Source organism: Thamnophis sirtalis, unplaced genomic scaffold (genome assembly GCF_051295495.1).
Source record: "Thamnophis sirtalis isolate CommonGarterSnake01/CBP01778 unplaced genomic scaffold, rThaSir2_p1.2 scaffold_11, whole genome shotgun sequence".
In the NCBI taxonomy this organism is placed as follows: domain Eukaryota; kingdom Metazoa; phylum Chordata; class Lepidosauria; order Squamata; family Natricidae; genus Thamnophis; species Thamnophis sirtalis.
Genome location: NW_028261391.1, coordinates 6,885,466 through 6,902,289, shown reverse-complemented (window position 1 = coordinate 6,902,289; position 16,824 = coordinate 6,885,466). Strand labels below are relative to the sequence as shown.

The window sequence follows — 16,824 nt, the reverse complement described above, 5'->3', positions numbered from 1 at the left end:
ATGAGGACCCGGATTGTTGTTGGGGGCAATATGCTGACTCTGTGAACCGCTTAGAGAGGGCTGAAAGCCCTATGAAGCGGTATAGAAGTCTAACTGCTATTGCTATTGCTATCACAAGCCTATAATTCTCCCAAAGCTTTTTCCAATATGTATGACTGGCCAAAGCAGCAATAAGAGCTCAATTACCCTGTTTATCCAAGATCATCTTGTGCTGGTTAAATATATATATCCCATCATAGTTATTTTTTTTAAAAAAAAACTGAATAAGATCATTACTGATCATGTAATGGCAATAATTAGCAGGTTTCATTCCTTCCTTGTAGATTTCCTGATCCATACCTGGCTGGGATGTCAGAATTATAAGAAAGAACCACCTGTAGCTGAATTGTATTTACTTTCCATTCTGACCTACCATATTTTTGGACTATAAGACGCTCTGGACTATAAGATGCACCTAGCTTGTGGGGAGGAAAGCAAGGAAAAATAATTCTGCCTCTGCCTTCCAGCATCCATCCGGTATTCACCTGGCCCATTCGGCAGCGCTTGTTTGCCACTGCTGTCCGTTCTAGAACAGCTGATTGGCACCGCACTAAACACCCTCCCCCCCCCGCAATATTTGCTGTATAAGACTCACCGTCATTTCCACCCACTTTGGGGGGCGGGAGTGCGTCTTATACTCCGAAAAATATGGTACTTATCGCTCCAAGCACACCTTTGCAGGAGAAGAAGACAACTGAAGACATTTTGGACACCTTGCCCCAAATTACCCGGACAAGCCATGATCCCTTAATCCAAAGGTCTCCAAACGTGGAAACATTTTAAGACTGGTGGACGTCAACTTCCAGAATTCCTCGGCCAACCCATGCTGGCTGGGGAATTCTGGGAATTGGAAGTTCACCAGTCTTAAAAGTTGCCAATTTTAGAGGGCCCTACCTTAATCAGAAAATGCTCGGCTGCTCTTTTCCTCCCCCTGCAGCTTCTTGATATAAAGTAAGGACATCCAGGCAAACATTTTGCTGATTCTCAAATTTCCCCGATCCCTCCAAATGGTATTGCCTAGATGTGGTTTTCATAAGACAAGTTTATTAGAATGGAATCCACAGGCAAGAAAGTAGGTCTGGAATTTATCTGGGCGTAGTAATTTGCCAGGAGCTGCTCTCGGTCCGGGAGGGTAATGAGGGAGAACTGAGCCACCGCTGGTTGTGCGCGTGCATGTACTGCCCAGCCTCTTGTGCGGCCCAGTACTGGGCCAGGAGTTGGAGACCCCTACTCTAGGTTTCAATTCTGGTCCTTGAAGAAAACCCCAGTATATACACGCCCACTAAGAGAAGGCTCAGCAACCTTGGAACACCCAAAAGAGCCACCAAGGTCCTAACTGGAAGTCCCTCTGTTCAGTTCTGAAGCCGAGTGAAAATCCAGTTCCCGCAACATAGAGTCTCTTCCTAGCATGGCATCCGTTTTCCTTTACCTGTCCTAACCGAAAGCCCTATCAATTGTGGAGCCGACTGGCGACAGGGAGCCACAGCAGAAGGATGAAAGAGCCACATGCGGCTCCAGAGCCGCAAGTTGCTGACCCTTGCACTGAGAAATGCTTAAATCCTAGGTCATGGCTGCAAAAAATAATAATAATTAAGGGGCCCTTGTAGAGCCTCTGTTGCAAAGCCCAGAATATCTTCGTCCTTAATGACTAATTAATAAGAGAACCACCTTCATGACGAAGAAGTTGGTTTGCACAAGATAACGTTATGGGGGAGCAATGAGGTTGCTCTGCTGATTCCGACTCAGATGGCCCAGAATTGTTCGAGCAAGATGGTCTGAATGCCCTCATCTTTTCCCCTGAGTTTCCGTAGAGTTCATTGGAGGTGCTTATTCCATGAGGACATCGATCGGGTTAGAGGAGAAAGATGCCAAAACCTTTTTAGGGGGGAGAGGCAGACTTGCCCAACTCCATAAGCCTCGAGTTTGGTTTGGTTTTTTTTTGCAGGCAGCTGAAGCAAGTTGGTACTAAATGCAGAGAATTGGGATCTCCAGGGTTAACACAACACACACACCCTCTTCTTTTTCTCCCCCACCTTTTAGCATCAGCCCTCCCCCCCCCCCACAATTCTGAGGGCTTGGTCAGCCCTGTTCTTCCACCCCAGCGTCCAGGTGGCTTTTCTCCTCCAATAACTGCGTTGCTCGATGACTCTTGCCAGGCCACCTGCAGGGTTACTCAATGCCCGCTTGACGTGGCCAAGGTGCTATGGAGGAAAGGAAACCCCAGGCGGATGGTCCTCCTCAGCACAGGAGTTTCTCCGGAGGTCATAAAACAGGAAGTTCAACTTTCCTTGCAAAAGCTGCACGTAGGTCCAGAAGACTGTCCTAAGGTTCCTTGTCGAAATCAGTTTGGGGACGTTTTCTGGCTGTGCCGTGATACTTTGTTCCTAGGGCAAGAGAAGAAGAAACCAGTCAGACTGCCTGCGATGACCCGGAGTGTGGCACAAAGGCTACACAACCAGAGAACAGGTATGAGTCCCTTTATTAATACCAGCTGTGCCCCCAACGTCCCTTTCAACTCTCCGGCCTGGAGAAAAGCTCTCCCACAAACCTGTAACAGCCTTTGGCTGAAAATACTCCAGTCCAAATGTTGTAAGCAGAAAACTTCCAACTATGAATCCAACAAGGCAAGAAAAGGTAATTAATCAGGCAGGGCAAGCTAGATAAGGAGTTATAGGGTTCCACCACAAAACCACGTTCGACGAAACCGCGTAGCTGACGTCATCAACAGTGCGACAACAGCGCGGAGACAGAAGCACGCTGTAAACGCTAAACCTAAAATTAACCCCTAAACCTAACCCCCCTTAACCTAACCCTAAACCTAATCCTAACCCTTAACCTAACCCTAAACCTCACCCTAACCCTTAACCTAACCCTAAACCTCACCCTAACCCTTAACCTAACCCTAAACCTAATCCTAACCCTTAACCTAACCCTAAACCTCACCCTAACCCTTAACCTAACCCTAAACCTAATCCTAACCCTTAACCTAACCCTAAAGCTAACCCTTACCTTAAGTTGAATCGGCTTGCTTTCAAAGCGCTATTTAAAGCGCCCTTCTTTCTCCGCGCTCGCTGTTGTCGCCCTGTTGATGACGTCAGCGACGCGGTTTAATCGGGCGCGGCTTAATCGAGCGTGGTTTTGTCGTGCCACGGAGTTCCAGAAGTGAAATAGCATGGCAGTAAATCAAACCAGTTGGGAGGATGCCAGGAACTCAGATAAGCAGTTAACGCCAGATGAACTCAGTGTTCTAGACCATTTGCCTCTCCTTTAAACTCCATCCCCAGGTGTGCCTTGCGAAGGGAATCAGGGCCCTTTCCTCCTTCGTAGCTCCTGAAGCCTCCGGAGGGCCTCGTGTGGGAGGGGAGGCTGTTTTCGCCCTCCTCAGGCTCCTATAAATCCTCTGGAGCCTGGGGAGGGCAAAAAAAGCACACCAAAAATGGGGGGGGGAGCGCTGGTCGTGCACAAAGCATTATAGGTGTGGCACGCCCACGCACGACCCCCCCCCTGTGCTCCCCCCACTTTTGGCACACAAGCCAAAAAAGGTTTGCCATCACTGGTATAGGGTTTCCTGCCTAGGCTGAGGGTTGGACTAGAACACCTCCGAGGTCCCTTCCAACTCTGTTATTCTATTCTATTCTGGTGGCGCAGTGGTTAAATGCAGCACTGCAGGCTACTTCAGCTGACTGCAGTTCTGTAGTTCGGCTGTTCAAATCTCACCGGCTCAAGGTTGACTCAGCCTTCCATCCTTCCAAGGTGGGTAAAATGAGGACCCGGATTGTTGTTGGGGGCAATATGCTGACTCTGTAAACTGCTTAGAGAGGGCTGAAAGCCCTATGAAGCGGTATATAAGTCTAACTGCTATTGCTATATTCATAAGAATCATATGTTACCTGATACCTCAATAACAGACTTAGAATAACTTTACTGTCACTTTGAATGTACCTATCGGCATACATTAACGTGACATTTTGTTGCATACAGCTCTCAAAGGGTTCACCACCTCCAATATACACCACACAAACATGGCATAAATAAATAAATTGTGCCTACACTGCATCATTTAGTGATGAGTTGCCAGTGCTCATCATTAAACCGAGGACTATCTTGTAAAATGCAAAGGCAGACTGTGAAAAAAAAATACTGTATATACTAAAACAGCCCAGCTTCAGGGAACTGATAAGGTGCCTTTGATGGTGAGAAAAGCATCCCAGATTTGCTCAAATTCTTGGTCATCGTGACCCGTCAAAACCGCGGTCCACAAAAGCGCGATCGACGAAAGCGCGCATTTGACGTCATCACAGCACGACGAAAAAAATTAAAAATTGAAATAAAAATAAAATTAAAGCAAGCCGATTCACATAAAGGTAAGGGTTAGGTTTAGGATTAGGGTTAGGTTAAGGGTTAGGTTTAGGTTTAGAGCGTTAGGGTTACGTTTAGCGTTAGGTTAAGGGTTAGCGTTAGGTTTAGCATTAGGTTAACGGTTAGGTTTAGGGTTAGATTTAGGGTTAGGTTAAGGGTTAGGGTTAGGGTTAGGTTTAGAGTTAGGTTTGGGGGGGTTAGGGTAAGGTTTTCGCTTTATTTTTACATTTTTCGATCACAGCGCGATGTTTTCGTCGCGCTGTGATGACGTCAAATGCGCGCTTTCGTCGACCGCAATTTTGTCGTTCCCGGTTTTGTGGTGGAACCCTTAGTCATATCCTATGTTTATGCCAAGAGCATTCACTGCCCGTCCATTATCTTTTAGTGCCAACAAACGTCCATCACAACTATGGTATACTGTATATATCAAACCCTTCACACCTTACGGAAGTTTCTCATGTCCCTCTTCTCCGTAATCTCAACTCTTTCATCTGCCCTGTGACTTTCTTCTCTTTCATCTCCACTCATTCCATCATTAAACAGTTCAGCGGATGTCACACATTCTTCCTGTTCAGTGTTGACTCGTTAGCCGCTACCCAATTTACTTTCAGGCGTGGTTTATTGAAGCCAGATGCCACTTTTCATGCATTCATCAAACACCGATGATTTCGCTTTCCATAATTCTAAATTTTAGGCAAACTCTGCCCGCAATCAGAAGTTCGAACCTGACCAGCTCGAGGTTGTCCCAGCCTTCCATCTTTCCAAAGTTGGCAAAATGAGGACCCAGGTTCTTGGGGGCAATATGTAAATGGTTCAGATAGTCCTTTATAAAGGTAAAGGTTCCCCTCGTACATGTGTGCTAACTGTTCCCGACTCTGGGGGGGGTGCTCATCTCCGTTTCAGAGCCAAAGAGCAAGCGCTGTCCAAAGACATCTCCATGGTCATGTGACCGACATGACTAAACGCCGTAAGGCACATGGAACACTGTTACCTTCCTACCAAAGGTGGTTCCTATTTTTCTACTTGCATTTTTTACATGCTTTTGAACTGCTAGGTTGGCAGAAGTTGGGACAAGTAACGGGAGCTCACTCAGTTACGGGGTGCTAGGGATTCGAACTGCCGAAGTGCCGACCTTTCTGATCAACAAGCTCAGCATTTTAGCCACTGAGCCACCAAATCCCTGGTAATTCCCCATAATTCTCTACATTCTCTAAATAAGGGATGTCGAACGCAAGGCCCACCAGCCCATGATGCCTCTGCCAGCTAAAATGGAGCTTGGGAGGGCCAAGTATGCGCTTTCTCCCCCCACCCCATTGGCTCCCCTGCCCTCTGTTTTCGCTGGCAGAGGGCTAGCAAAAGAAACTAAAAACAAAACGAAAGGAGAAATGTTTCTCCTTTTGCACTTGAGCATGCAAGAAGGGACAGCAAAGGAGAAAGGGAAAGAGGAAAGACAAAGAAAAAGAAGGGAAGAGAGTAAGGAAGGAAAAAAAGGAAAGAGGGGAAGGAAGAAGAAAGAATGGAGAGGGAAGGCACAAGAAGGTAGGGAAGGGAACAGGGGAAGGAAGGAAGGAAGGAGGGAAGGAGGGGAAGAAGAAAGTAGAATGAAGAGGGAAGGCAAAAGAAGGAAAGGAAGGGGAGGTAGGGAGGAGGAAAGGAAAGAGGGGAAAGAAGAATAGCAATAGCAGTTAGACTTATATACCGCTTCATAGGGCTTTCAGCCCTCTCTAAGCGGTTTACAGAGTCAGCATATTGCCCCCACAGTCTGGGTCCTCATTTCACCCACCTCGGAAGGATGGAAGGCTGAGTCAACCTTGAGCCGGTGAGATTTGAACCGCTGAACTGCAGATAGCAGTCAGCTGAAGTGGCCTGCAGTACTGCACTCTAACCACTGTGCCACCTCAGCTCCTTAGAAGAAAGAATGAAGAGGGAAGAAAAAAAGGAAGGGAAGAGAGGTTGGGAGGAGGAAAGGAAAGAGGGGAAAGAAGAAGAAAGAATGAAGAGGGAAGAAAAAGAAGAAGGAAAGGGAGCGGAGGGAGGGAAGAGGGAAGGAAAGAGGGGAAAGAAGAAAGGAGTATGAAGAGGGAAGGCTAAAGAAGGAAAGGGAGGAAGGAAGGAAAGAGGGGAAAGAAGAAAGAATGAAGAGGGAAGGCTAAAGAAGGAAAGGAAGGGAAGGGAGGAAGGAAGGAAAGGGGAAAGAATAAGAAAGAATGAAGAGGGAAGGAAAAAGAAGGGAAGGGAGGAAGGGATAAAGGAAGGAAGGAAGATTATAATGAGAGTGAGGGAGGGTCTGAAGGAAGTCCTGCCTTAGCACTTGACCACCACAGGTGCCCCCGACACAAGTGACGTCGATATGGCCATACCTACCCCAGCACCCCCAAGGTCAAACACAACCCTGATCTGTCCCTCAATGAAATCCAGTTCGCCATCCCTGCTGTAAATCCATATAGAAATACTATCTCTCTCCATTCAGAAAACCCCACAGCGTGATGAGATGGCTTCTGTAGTGGTCATCCATCCACCCCACCAATTCTGGGATTGGCTCACCTGCCCTTGGAAGCTCCTTAAGTGCTGAAGGAAGAAGTTGGCTTTCTCATAAAGCTGCTGAAGACGTACCAGGATGCAGGTCTCGTTCGTCGATCGCTGGGCCACCACTACACCATCCATCAGTTGGATCAACGCTTGGAGGATTTCCTGCGCCTTGACTTCATTCTGAAATAGAATCAGTCATTTTTGCCATCCCGAAGGACATTGTTATTTCCACCTTAGGAACTTTAAGAAGTGTGGACTTCAACTCCCAGAATTCCCCAGCCATCAAGGCTGGCTGGGGAATTCTGGGAGTTGAAGTCCACACCTCTTAAAGTTGTCAAACTGAGAAACACTCCTGTATTTACTAGGGTGGGACCAGAATTGGGGTTTTTTCCCCTTAAAATTTAAGAGGTAAGACTGTCATCATTTTAGTTTCACTGCCATTAGCCTCTTTGTCCCGTATTACAGCAGAATTTCAGCACACCCAAAATAATTTAAAAAAAATCAGTAATCCATACAAGCTACAGTCAAATGTCATGCTTAGCTACCACACTAATTTTCCTAGGCAAGGCTAGGAAACCAAAGTTAACGCATGCTAATGTTAGTTTAAGGGACGCGGTGGCTCAGTGGCTAAGACGCTGAGCTTGTCAATCAGAAATGTCGGCAGTTCGGCGGTTCGAATCCCTGGCGCCGCGTAACGGAGTGAGCTCCCGTGACTTGTCCCAGCTTCTGCCAACCTAGCAGTTCGAAAGCAGGTAATAATGCAAGTAGAAAAATAGGAACCACTTTGGTGGGAAGGTAACAGCGTTCCATGCGCCTTTGGTATTGAGTCCTGCCAGCCACATGACCACGGAGACGTCTTAGGACAATGCTGGCTCTTCGGTTTTGAAACGGAGATGAGCACCGCCCCCTAGAGTCGGGAACAACTAGCACATATGTGCGAGGTGAACCTTTACCTTTTAATGTTACTTTTATTATGTTATAAAGCTTACAAGTCTAAATGCATCTTCACTCTCTCACTATGAGAACTAGGCAAGGTGAGATACTTAGATTACCATTCTGTTCCAGACTCAAATTTCTTTTATCTGAAGGTGACGCTCATTAAAACTTTTCCCACTGTTCTTCAGGGTTATTTCTTCTTCCCATTACAGTTGTGTACACCTAACTCTGTTCTCAACCTGGCAACGTTAAGATGGGTGGACTTCAAATCCCAGAATTCCTCAGACAGTGTTTTAGCTTGGAAACACTGGTCCACTTGGCCCAGACAGAGAGAACCACTGGTTTGAAAGAGAGAGATCAAAGAGGCCATCTATTGAGCAACCCTCTCTCAACTAATCATTGGAACAACTTGCCTCCAGAACTTGTAGTGCTCCAACAGTGGAGGTTTTTAAGAAGAGATTGGACAACATTTGTCTGAAATGCTATAAGGTCTCCTGCTTGCGCAGGGGGTTGGACTAGAAGACCTCTGGGGTCCCTTCCAGTTCTACTATTCTGTTATTGGGATATTTTATTTTATTTATTTTTTGTTTGTTTGTCAAACACGTGAAGTGCTAATACCACTTTACAATGCCTTGGTAAGGCCACACTTGGAATACTGCATTCAGTTTTAGTCGCCACGATGTAGAAAAGATGTGGAGGCTCTAGAAAGTGCAGAAAAGAGCAACAAAGATGATTAGGGGACTGGAGGCTAAAAGATATGAAGAACGGTTGCAGGAACTGGGGATGTCTAGTTTAATGAAACGAAGGACTAGGGGAGACATGATAGCAGTGTTCCAGGGGCTGCCCCAAAGAAGAGGGAGTCAAACTATTCTCCAAGACACCTGAGGGTAGAACAAGAAGCAATGGGTGGAAACTAATCAAGGATAGAAGCAACTTAGAACTAAGGAGAAATTTCCTGACAGCTAGAACAATTAATCAGTGGAACAGAAATTGCCTCCAGAAGTTGTGAATGCCCCAACACTGGAAGCCTTTAAGAAGATATTGGATAGCCATTTGTCTGAAATGGTATAGGGTTTCCTGCCTAGGCAGGGGGTTGGACTAGAAGACCTCTAAGGTCCCTTCCAACTCTATTGTATTGTATTGTATTGTATTGTATTGTATTGTATTGTATATACAAGATAACAAGTAGATATGAACATAAACATGAACAAAGGAAGTAAAAACAGATAAATGGGGACAGTAGGACAGGGACGGAAGGCACGCTAGTGTGCTTATGCACACCCCTTTTATGGACCACTTAGGAATGGGCTGAGGTCCATGGTAGACAGATGAGATTAAAGTTATGGGGGTTTGAGGATGTAACAACGGAGTCAGGTAGAGCATTCCACGAGTTAACCACTCTGTATTTTCTGCAATCGAGTTTGGAGCGGTTTACCTTGACTTTGTATTGATTGCCCATGTATTATTGCGGTTGAAGTTGAAATAGTCATTGACAAGTAGGACGTTGTAGCAGATAATTTTGTGTACTATGCTCAGATCAGACCGCAGGCGGCGCAGGTCCAGATTGTCCAAGGCCCAAAATTTCAATCCTGGTAGCATAGGGAATACTATTGTGAGCGGAGGACTGGAGGACTCTTCTCGCGAAATATCTCTGTAACCGCTCAATCGTGTTACTGTCCGATATACAGTGTGGATTCCAGGAAGACGAGCTGTATTCGAGAATTGGTCTGGCAAAGGTTTTTGTATGCCCTAGTTAGCAATACAGTGTTATCGGAGAAGAAGCTTCGTAAAATTAGGTTAACAACTCTGAATGCCTTTTTGGCAATGCTGTTACAGTGAACTCTGGGGCTTAGATCATAGGATATGGCAGCACCTGTCTCTTAGCACGGTCCTTTCAGCAGTCCCAATAAGGTTCACAACCGTTTGCACTCTGATTCAGGTGATTCTGAGGATACAGATCAGGGGTGGGTTTCAACTAGTTTGCAGCAGTCCCTGCGAACCGGTTGGTCGCCGAACCCGGAAGTAAGTAACTTCTGGGAACGGCGAAGGGCGCGCCCGCTCGCCCGCGGTCCTTACCTTGTTTTGACTAGTTCTGCGCTTCCACGCATGCCCAGGATGCATACAGTGCCTGCGCGATCGTCCAGGAGCAGCTGGAGCATCGCGCAGACGCTAGTACGCATGCGTGCACTGCGCGCGTGCACGAGGACGCCGCCGGCCCCGTTCCAACCGAACCGGTTGGAACGGGGCGAGAAACCCACCCCTGATACAGATGAACCCCCAAGTGGCCTGAACATACTTACCGTCTTTGTTTTCCACACCCTGAGGTTCAACCCCACCAAGGGTAAATGCACAGGTTCCAGGAGCAAAGGAAATTCTTCACATTGGCTCTGCAGAAACAGGAGAAAAGCAGAGGAAAATCAGCTTGAGGCTGGCTAAATTCCACTTCTGCCTTCTACCCCTTCTAGGAAACAGAAATGGGAATATTCTTGTTAGAAAGGCAAATATTATTCTGCGGACTAAATCTACGATGAAGGATTATTGGAAGTATGCACGTCTCGTCTAATGAAGAGAAGAACTAGGGGTGACGTGATATCCATACTCCATTACTTGAGGGGCTGCCGCAGAAAAGAGTGGGGGGGTCAACTTAGGTGTATAAAATGCACCTTCCCCCCCCCTAAAAGAGGGTGAAAATTTGGGTGCGTCTTATACACTGAATGTAGCCTCACCCACCCACTGTCCTCCACCCTTCGGCCTCTGCCTCCCAGCAATTTACCTCCTTGCAACAAACGGGGAAAATGCAGCTTGCAGAGGCTGCAATAGGCTATAGCAATCCCTGCAGCCTGAAACAGCTGATAATCGGGAGGCCCCTGCTGAAATTGAAAGTGAAACTTGCTGTTTCGCTCCACAAGCCAAATTGCTGGGAGGCAGAGGCAGATATTTTTTTTCTTGTGCTAATCAGGCTGTTTGCTGTTTCCTGCAAGAAGGTAAGTCAATAACTAGAAATGCCTATAGAATGTTCAAATTATTAGACTTATTTTTTAAAGACTGATTTATTCTTGTTCTAGACAATTTAACAAAATGAAGAAGCTTTTTAAAGTTAATGCTTGATCTGAAGAGGCCCAGTGCTATTGTATCTTCTTTTAAATAGCAGAGAATAACTATACTTCCAGAAAGCACACCAATTTTAACAACATCTGCACAAGTATAGTCTGAAATGTAACACTACAAACAGTGTATATCTTCTGTACTGTTTGCTGTTGATTGCAAGGAGGCAAATTGCTGGGAGGCAGAAGCAGATTCCCCACCCCCTTATTTTCCTCCCCAAAAGCTAGATGCGTCTTATACTTCAGAGCATCTTATACTCTGAAAGATATGGTACTTTGGGCCTGGTTGGTATATGGGGCCAACTCTGAAATTTAATTGCCCCAACTTCACTAGGCAAAAGGGGTTCCCCACATTGCATGGGTACCTGGAATCCCCCCTCATTTCAAACAGAGTGGCGTCAGAATAGGGAATCCCACATGTGATAGGAACGGAATAATTTACGGCATCCCCCTGCGGTGATTTAACGCTGCCTGAATGTGCTTTTTATTTATTTATGGTTTTCAAACGCAGGTTGGGGTGGCGTTTTGTAAACAGCTGGGCGAGACCATAGGCCGCAGGCTTCAGACGCTTCAGCGAGACTCCTGGCCACAACAGGACAAAGTCTCGCTTTCACGCCAGTTCCCTCATAATTCCCAACCCAAACACCCCAAAGGTGAAATCAACACCGCGAAAAACAAATGCTGTCATTTTGCCATGTCAGCAAAGTAACCGAGGATTCAGAGCTGGGGGAGGGGGATGAGAGAGCACAGTCATTACTCTCTTATTTCTCTCCCCAAAAGCTAGGTGCGTCTTATACTTCGGAGCATCTTATACTACGAAAAATATAGTATTCTCCAAGGAACACGAAGGCAAGACAAAAAATAACAGTTGGAAACTAAGGAGGAATTTCCTGACAGCGACAACAGTTAACCAGTGGAACGACTTGCCTCCAGAGGTTGTGGCTGCTCCATCACTGGAGGTTTTTAAGAAGAGATTGGACAATCATTTCTCCAGAATGGTATTGGGGCGGGGGTGTCAAATTAATTGAGGGCCGCATCAGGGTTGTGTTTGACTTTGGGAGGGGTTGGGGGGGATGTGGCCAGTGTGGGCGTGGCCAGCTCAATGTCACTCATTAAGGCTTTGTTTTTGGCCGTGATGGCCTCCTGCAGCCCTCTGTCAGTGAATCTGCATATGGCCATCTCAAGCTCCGATTTCGCTGTCAGAGGCACTGTGAGCTGGTCCTTCGCTGTTTACAGGATACCCCCACAGCAGTGGTGGGTAACAACCGGTACGCCCCGGTACGGGCGTACCGGTGCCTGCCAGGAGCACCCGATATCATTCCCATATGGTGCTCCGGAGGGCCTGCCTGCCCGCATTCCTTACCGGTATTTGAGGATTTCAGGACTTCTGTGCATGTGCACCGAGCATACGGCGCCTGCGCAACACTCCACCGAGCAGCTGGAGCATCGTGGAGGTGTTGCGGGTGGTAAGTATGTATGCGTGCACTGCGTGTGTTCATGTAGTGGACGCCGTACCGGTTGCAACAGGATCTGGAACCCACCAATGCCCCGCAGGCTAGATTTAAACACCCTGTGGGCTGGATCCGGCCCGTGGGCCTTGAGTTTGACACCCCTAATATAGGGTCTCCTACTTAAGCAGCAGGTTGGACCTCCGAGGTCCCTTCCAACTCTGTTATTCTTCCCCCCGTTTGAAATAGGCCAAGAAGGGGAAACTAGTTCAGTGTGCTTGGACAGACCAATAGGTGCTTTCTCACCAACGTTTCCTCCATGTCCATAGCTTCAGCCACGTATTTCTGAATCAGTCGCCTGTCACATACGAGCTCCGTGGGCCACATCCCGGAGAGTCTCATCTGGAACAGGAATACAACGAAGACCAGCAGCCCTGGAGGAGACCAAGGAGATAGACCAGAGAAGGACTCACTAACTATCTTCTGCTAGAGTTTGAAGGTGGGCACTCTCACAAAACGGAAACGCTCACCCAATCCACAAGTAGCTAACATGTACCGGTGCAAACCAGGGGTGAAAGCTACTTACCTTCACTACAGGTTCGCAAATGTGGGCGCCCACGCCCTCCTCCGCACATGCGCAGGACCTTCCGCGCATGCGCAGGTTAGCAAAAATGGGTGTGTTGACGTCCGGGCGGGTGGGCAGAGCCTGCTAGCCAGCATGCCTAAAAGGTGAATAGAACAGGGAGCGGAGGGGGAATCTGCTACGCCACGTGATTTAATTAGCTAGAAAGCGGGAAATTCTGCTTTCTAGCTAATATAAATCTTGCGTCACAGCTGATCGTTGGAAATACCGGTTCGCCTGAACCAGTAACATGCGCACACACACACCCTGCCTGTTTTGGGCCTGGAAAGCCTCCTGCATCAACCTGGAAGCAAAAAAATATATGGGGGAGGCATGATGGGCGCATGTGCAGATGGCAGGGGAGCACAGGGGATCGTGGGCACATGTGCGGGGGCGGGAGCACACAGGGGGGTTGCGTGTGCATGTGGTGGGCGGGGGCACAGGGGCGTCACACAGGCATTGCAGGAATTCAGTCCACGCAGTTATACAAATACAATAGCAGTGTTGGAAGGGACCTTGGAGGTCTTCTAGTCCAACCCCCTGCCTAGGCAAGAAACCCTATAACGTTTCAGACAAATGACTATCGAACATCTTCTTAAAGCCTTCCAGTGTTGGGGCATTCACAACTTCTGGAGGCAAGTTATTCCACTGATTAATTGTCCTCACTGTCAGGAAATTTCTCCTCGGTTCTAAGTTGCTTTTCTCCTTGAATAGTTTCCACCCATTGCTTCTTGTTCTGCCCTCAGGTGCCTTGGAGAATAGCTTGACTCCCTCTTCTTTGGGGCAGCCCCTGAGATATTGGAAGACTGCTATCAAGTCTCCCCTAGTCCTTCTTTTCATTAAACTAGACATACCCAGTTCCTGCAACCGTTCTTCATATGTTTTAGTCTCCAGTCCCCTAATCCTCTTTGTTGCTCTTCTCTGCACTCTTTCTAAAGTCTCCACATCTTTTCTACATCATGGCGACCAAAACTGAATGCCGTATTCCAAGTGTGGCCTTACCAAGGCCTTATAAAGTGGTATTAACACTTCACCTGATCTTGATTCTATCCCTCTGTTTATGCAGCCTAGAACTGTGTTGGCTTTTTTGGCAGCTGCTGCACACGGCTGGCTCCTATTTAAATGGTTGTCCACTAGGACTCCAAGATCCCTCTCACAGTTACTACTATTGAGGAAGGTACCACCTATACTGTACCTGTGCATTTTGTTTTTCTTGCCTAAATGTACAACTTCAAACGTCCAGTCTTAATTTTTTGCTCATTGCTAAGTCAGATGCATCTAGTTTCCAACCCAAAATACAGTTTGTTTCCAGTTTCGTCACCCTCCTGGCTCTCCCCTCAGCCTGGGATAATGGATACTGTAGTTTGGGAGGCAAGGCCGCAAAAATGCCCTAGATCGATCTGGGAGTGGTCAAAAAAGTCAAGATGGCAGCCACAAAAACACAAGGCTCTACCGGTGGTTTCTCTGCATGCAAGAAAACAGAAAGGGCTTCTAATACAGGAAGTCCTCGACTTACAACCATTTGTTTAGTGACCTTCCAAGTTGCAACGGCACTGAAAAAAGTGACTTATGGCCAGTTTTCACACTTACGACCGTTGGCGCCTCACCATGGTCACATGATCAGAGTTCAGACGGTTGTCAAATGGTTCGTATTTATGACGGTTGCAGTGTCCCTGGGTCAGGTGAGATCGCCTTTTGCGAACTTCTGACAAGGCAAATCAATGAGGAAGCCAGATTCACTTAATGACCGCGTTATTAATTTAACAACGGCAACGATTCCCTTAACATCCGTTTCGGGAAAGGTCGTAAAATGGGGCAAAATTCTGTCTCGCTTAGCAACAGAAATTCAATCGTGGTCATAAATCGAGGACTTGAGGCCTCCATCTTGATGTTTTTCGACCAACCTCCCCCAGAAACCCCAGCAAAACAGTTGGACTTCCAACCTCCATCATCCCCAGCTGAGGTGGCTTATTAACAGGATCCCATCTTTGGGGTCAGCTGAATTGCAGATTCCTAATTCTAACCCCAAACCTAAATATCTTAAGTTCTAGATAGGATCCCTCCCCATTTGGAAACTTAACTTGGGAGCTTTAAGACTTGTGGACTTCAGCTCCCAGAATTCCCCAGCCAGCGAATGCTGGCTGGGGAATTCTGGGAGCTGAAGTCCAGACATCTTCAAGTTGCCAAGTTTGGACACTCAATTCAGTCTGGGGCTGGGGGTGGGGCTAGTTCTTCCCCAGACCTCATCCTGGATTATTGCCCTCTAGCCTCAGCTCATGTGCAGAGTGCTTTCCCCCTTGCATGCTACTTTTTCAAGAAAGAGCCCATGCCAGGCCTTCTATTTGAGCTCCTGTCCTTCCCCAATTCGTTTTAGTGTCAATCAGGGAGAATATTTGTAGCCCGGGGTTGAAAATGAGGGATCCTTGGTGCCCTCTGAGCTTTGGCGGCTTTCTTGCAGACCTTCCATTACCCAAACTAGGTAACATCATCAGTGCTGCCAGCGAAATGCCTGCACCAAGGATCCCTGCACTTTGGGGTTTCCCTGCCCTGCCCTCTCCTGCCAGGCTGGCACTCACGGTTCAACTCCATGCCCCACTGTCCATCGGGTCACCTCCTCGCTCCGCAGGGGGACAACAGCTGGTCTTCTCCAGCTCCTGCCCGGCGTCCATTGAAGACGGCTTAACCACGCAACCCCAGTGCCGCACAGAGGGGAGAGCCCCAGAGGTTGCTGGCTTCTCTTGCCAAGGCTCTCTGCTGCGCAATTCCAGCTTTCCCAAGTCAGGGTTGCGTCGCTTCCTGTTGTGTTGCTGCTACTGGTGGTGCTGACCTCTGGGCCAAGGCACTAGAGAAGGGAACACGGCAGGCCGTCAGGAAAACTTCTCACTTCCAGATATTTCCGTCTTGGCTCGCAGCTGATGGAGGAAAGGCAGCACAGTAGCTACGGACTGAGCCACGAGAAGCCATCCGCAGGGATCTTGCAAACACGTTCCAGCCTCAAGGCTTTATTAGTATACAGAATAAGGGAGTTGGAAAGGGACCTTGGAGGTCTTCTAGTCCAACCCCCTGCCTAGGCAGGAAACCCTACACCACTTCAGACAAATGGCTATCCAACATCTTCTTTAAAACTTCCAGTGTTGGAGCATTCACAACTTCTGGTGGCAAGTTGTTCCACTGATTAATTGTTTGTAATACTGCAATGGGCTCTACATGGGGTTGCCCTTGAAGTGCATCCGGCGACTACAGTTAATCCAGAATGCAGCCGTGCGAGTGATAGTGGGCGCACCGCGGTCCGCCCACGTTACACCCATCCTCCGCGAGCTGCACTGGCTACCTGTCGGTCTCCGGGTGCGCTTCAGGGTACTGATGACCACCTTTAAAGCACTCCATGGTAGTGGATCTGGGTACTTGAGAGACCGCCTCCTGCCGATTACCTCCCTTCGACCAACTAGATCGCACAGACTGGGCCTCCTCCGAATTCCATCTGCCAGTCAATGTCGACTGGCGACTACACGGAGGAGAGCCTTTTCTGTTGCAGCTCCGACCCTGTGGAACGATCTCCCCGTTGAGATTCGTACCCTCACCACCATCCAGACCTTCCGCGCAGCCCTCAAGATCTGGCTCTCCCAGCAGGCCTGGGGATAGGTTTCCAAGTTACCCGCCCGAGTGTTGATTGCTGAACGAAAGTTGTGTTTTTATTTTTTTCTTTGTTCACATTTTGTTTTGTCCTTTGATACTGCACCCCCTTCCCTTGTGATTGTAAGCCGCCCTGAGTCCCCTCAGGGAAAAG

At 47.8% G+C, this 16,824-nt stretch overlaps 1 protein-coding gene across 2 annotated transcripts; it reads right to left on the bottom strand.

Annotated features, from left to right (window-relative positions):
• Nucleotides 1–1,166: 1,166 nt before the first annotated feature.
• On the bottom strand, nt 1,167–15,714 carry THPO (thrombopoietin). Of its 2 annotated transcripts, none has more exons than XM_087726128.1 (5): nt 15,614–15,714; nt 12,722–12,849; nt 10,164–10,250; nt 6,943–7,107; nt 1,167–2,423 (listed from the first exon to the last, which is right to left on the bottom strand). In XM_087726128.1, the coding sequence occupies exons 1-5, from the start codon at nt 15,624–15,626 to the stop codon at nt 2,241–2,243; spliced, it is 576 nt and encodes a 191-aa protein (XP_087582254.1). In that variant the 5' UTR covers nt 15,627–15,714; the 3' UTR covers nt 1,167–2,240. The 2 variants fall into 2 exon arrangements, with proteins under 2 accessions (XP_087582254.1, XP_087582255.1); XM_087726129.1 differs by having other exon boundaries at nt 15,649–15,706.
• Nucleotides 15,715–16,824: the final 1,110 nt, after the last annotated feature.

What these genes read in the sequence shown, in the direction of transcription:
- THPO (XM_087726129.1), bottom strand. Translation starts at nt 15,706, where the DNA reads ATGGACGCCGGGCAGGAGCTGGAGAAGACCAGCTGTTGTCCCCCTGCG. An exon ending in TCCCCCTGCGGAGCGAGGAG is followed by an intron (nt 12,850 to 15,648) that starts GTGACCCGATGG and finishes GGTCTCCTCCAG; the next exon opens with GGCTGCTGGTCTTCGTTGTA. An exon ending in TAAGGAGCTTCCAAGGGCAG is followed by an intron (nt 2,424 to 6,942) that starts GTGAGCCAATCC and finishes CTCTTGCCCTAG; the next exon opens with GAACAAAGTATCACGGCACA.